At 42.6% G+C, this 4197-nt stretch overlaps 1 protein-coding gene across 1 annotated transcript in view; it reads left to right on the top strand.

Annotated features, from left to right (window-relative positions):
* The window catches only part of TXNDC15 (thioredoxin domain containing 15), a 15908-nt gene extending 13463 nt beyond the window's left edge, over positions 1-2445 (top strand). The window contains exon 5 of the mRNA XM_004686737.2: positions 2124-2445. Within this exon, the coding sequence (XP_004686794.1) occupies positions 2124-2320 (197 nt within the window). The 3' untranslated portion in view covers positions 2321-2445. The remainder of the gene's footprint in view (positions 1-2123) is intronic.
* The last annotated feature ends 1752 nt before the right edge of the window (positions 2446-4197 follow it).

Raw genomic sequence — 4197 nt, forward strand, 5'->3', positions numbered from 1 at the left:
CAGACCTCTCGTGACCCGCCAGCTGCTTCCCTCAGCGGTGTACTTCGTTGATCTGCCTGTTCTGCTCCCCGCTCTGTCTCTGGTGAAGCCTCTCACCCTGCGCATCTCTGGTCTATACCCTAGTTCTATATGAATAAATAAATCTTTAAAAAAGAAAAAGATTTATTTGTGCATAAAGAACTGGGGTACAGGTCAGAGGTGCAGGGGTGGTGAGAGGATTCACCAGAGACAGAATGGGAGCAGAAAAGAATGGATTGACACAAGTACACTGCTGAGGAGAGCAGCAGGCTAGACAGGAGAGGTCTGCTGAGCCGTGTAGGTCACCTCCCTGGTCAGGGATTGAGCTTGTGCTGCAGTGGCTGCTGATAGCTTCATACTGCTGGGACTTAACCCTTTATGCCACCAGGGAGGCTCATATTTTTCATTTAAATATAGTATTTACACACACACAAATGTATCAGTCATTAGGATAGGGTTAGAATTTTCACAAAGTGAACACCTTGTGTAACTCATGCTCAGACCCAGAAAGAACATTACCAATCCTGTTCTAGCATTGCTGCTTCTGCTTTCCCCAAGGAGAACTACTGACACGTTTCCCAACACTGTGGACTAGTGTTACCTGTTTTAAGTGCTGTATTAATGGAGACATGCAGTGTGGATTCTTTCTTGTTTGGTTGATTTCACTGACCATTATGCTTGTGGTGTTCATTTGCATTGTGGCATATGGTTGTGTTTTGTTCAGTGTTGCTGCTGTATGGTGTTCCATTTATTAATCCATTTGCAGATGCTATCGTGAATCCTGAGTATTGGCCAAAACGTTTGGCCTCATTTATTTATACATACAAGAATTTAAGTGTAGGCCAGAGGTGCAGGGGTTGCGGGGCAGAACAGGTAGACCTACTGAAATACACGAGGGGAGCAGTGGGTGAGACAGGCGAGGTCTGCTATGCCATGTGTATTAGCTCCCTGGCAGGGTACTGAACTCATGCTGCAGTAGATGGCAATAGCTTGAGAGTACTGAGACTAAACCCTTGAGCCACCAGGGAGGCCCCCACATGGCCTTTTTTTTAAATCTGAAAAAATTGGACACTGAATATTGATGAAATTTTCTTTAGGGCCTTCCTTGCTGGTGGTGCAAGGGGTTAAAGCATAGCACTATGAAGCTGTCTGCAGCCACTGCAGCACGAGTTTGATTCCCCCACCAGGGAGGTGACCCACATGGCACAGCAGACCTCTCCTGAACCCACCCACTGCTCCCCTCAGCAGTATATTTCAGTCAATCTGCCTGTTCTGCTCCCACTCTGTCTCTGGTGAATCTTCTCACCCCCCGCACCTTTGACTTGTATCCCACTTCTTGTGTGCATTAGTAAATTAAAATCTTAAAAAAAAAAAAAGTCCTTTATTTGAGTTCATTTCTCAGAAACTTTAATGCTTTATTAATGAGTATCCTACTTTTTCCTGAAGTATAGTCACTGAAAATAAATACAAATTACATTATAATTTCCATATATATATAACTTGATGTAATTATTTTTATCTAATTCTAGAGAACAAACAGCTGAGTTACCTCAAAGGGGTAAAAGGCCACTGAGCCACTTCAAGTCTCCTTTGAGACTCCTACTCGCCATTCAGATTGACAAGGAAGAGAGGGGACCATTTTGTTCAGTGCTTACAAAAACCTTGGACACAAATGAAATCAAGGAATCACAGTATCTTTGGTAATCACAGAACCCAGTGGTGGTTACTTGAACTTAGTGTTATTTACACTGTAAAAATGTTATATAGATTTGTGAGAGTAACTTTACCTAGTTCTCTGTTGAACCTTAGTCTCAAAAGAAAACAAAAGACAATTATGATAATACACTAAAAGCCTTCTGATGAGTTCACAGAAATTCTAATATTTTAGCTTTGAATAGCTGAAGAGTCCTGTTCCTTTGATGTGGTGGGGAGAAAGGCAAGTTACAAATCACATTGACAAGCAAGTGAAACCTATCCCAGATAGACTAGCAGTGATGTTTGTTTTTAAGATTGCATGTCATTTTGCATGCCATGCAAAATACTTAAGAAAGAACTGTTGAGGGTATGTTTTTTATCTGATTTGAAACAACTGATTTCTCTTTCAGGTATAGAAGCCAAGAAAAATGTGGTGGTGACTCAAGCTGACCAAATAGGCCCTCTTCCCAGCACTTTGATAAAAAGTGTGGACTGGTTGCTTGTATTTTCTTTATTCTTTTTAATTGGTTTTATTATGTATGCTACCATTCGAAATGAGAGTATTAGGTGGCTCATTCCAGGACAAGAGCAGGAACATGTGGAGTAGTGATGGATGGAAAGAAGTTGGGAAGAGGAATTTCATTTTAGAAATTAATGCTGCAATTTCATGTTTTCTTCAGTGAAGTGTTGTCTTACAACTTCGGTTGGCTTAAAAGAATCATGCATTTGTTGCACAGTTGAATATGTAAAAAAAATTGTAAACTGGTGTTTTAACTCGTAACTTTAATAAGCAGGTGCAAAAATATTCAGTGGAATTCACCGTTCTTGTTTTTACTACTTGAACATAATTTATTAGCTTAAGGGAATAATCCAGTTTGAAATGTGAAGATGTATTCTGTTGGGTTAGTAAATTGAATGACAATATGCTTGCTGTTTAGGCAAACACAGGACTGTAAAGATTATAGTTTTAGAAAACTTTTTTTTCTTACTGCTAAGATGGTTGCTGTCTGTTTGCAATTTCTTTCAGTCTCTAAGTACTAATGTACTGTTATGGGAGGAATAACTAGAATAGTGTCCTCTTAAAAGTAGGAACTGATGAGAAAATAAAAGAGTCAATATATTGGTGTTTGTGATATCTAATTTCACTGGAAAAATCAGAAGTGGTTTAAGAAGTTGTTTCTGGATAAGGCAGATGTGAAGAGAAGTTTAAATGTTACCATAATTAAAGCTTATTTATTAGATCTATGCTAAAGCATAATTTAAAATTGTCAATTACCTAACCAACATGCAAATTGAAACTTAAAATGTTCTTAGCACTGTGCTTGTTTTAGTGAGTTAAAGAAGCATAGAAAGTTTTTTTTTTTTCATTTTTAAAAGGTTTATCAGGAAAAGGAGGAAGAAAAAAAAAAAAGGTGCCTGCGTAGTCACAGGCAGGCAGGAGAGCTGCAGAAACACCGCCTGTGCTCACAAGTTGATCTAGCCTACTTTAGGACACCTGTAGAAAAAAACGTAACCTACACAGAACTTGAAAAGCTGATTTAAAAGACTCCTTGAATACCGGTATGCAGCAGCTGGCAAGTAATACATCATTTCTCTGTTGATTATTTTCAGTGTTTCAGAGTCAGCAGGTCACTTCATAGGGCACCCTAGTTCTACAGATTCAGAATTTTAGATATGCCTCCTTAGGGTTATATTGAATGCTGGCGACTAACGTGAACTTAAATGTACTTGTTCTTAAACACGCACACACACTGGTGTACACGGCAGTGTCTGCAAAAAAGCTTATACTTCTAATTTGCTTAAGTTGTTTAGTGAAAACAAAAAACAACGATTACACTAAAAACCACTGAACTTTCTAGGGTGGATTTTATAAGTGAATTACATCTCATTTTTGCACCAAAAAATGTAAAAAAAAAAAAAAAGGGGGGTCAGGATAACAAAAAACACAAACATATAAAAGAATACCCTTCGCCTCAAAAAGAAACGATGTACGAGGAAATTTCCATGCACCCTTTCCTCCCGGAGGGCCAGCTCGCGCCGAACCTGTGCGCCCGGGCCGCGCGCTCCACAACCGGCTTTCCAGGTTGCCCCTCACCCGGGCCTGGACAGCTAAGCCGTTTACCCAGGGCCTCAGCAACGAAGGAAGGGCACCTCTCGGATTCAAACCGCGGCTCCCAGGCTGACGGGCCTCGGATCTGAATGAAGGGCGGAAAGGGGCGCAGTGCCCCCGCGTACAGAGGGGAGTGGTCCCCAAGCACTCGCGCTGCTCGTCTCTTCCAAGCCCAGCCCGCGGCGCCGACTGCTCGCCCCACGCCCGCGGGGAGTCCAGCCCGGTCACACCGCCCTCGAGTCTGCGGCGCCCGAGGCCGTCGCCTGAGGAGCAGAACCCGCGGTGAAGTCTCCGCGCCCAGGAAGCCCTTCGCCGCTCCCCGGCGGCCGACCCGCGGCGCACCGGCGGGAAAGCCGGGCGCGGGGGCTGCAGGG

Source organism: Condylura cristata, unplaced genomic scaffold (genome assembly GCF_000260355.1).
Source record: "Condylura cristata isolate star-nosed mole 26May11 unplaced genomic scaffold, ConCri1.0 scaffold00021, whole genome shotgun sequence".
In the NCBI taxonomy this organism is placed as follows: domain Eukaryota; kingdom Metazoa; phylum Chordata; class Mammalia; order Eulipotyphla; family Talpidae; genus Condylura; species Condylura cristata.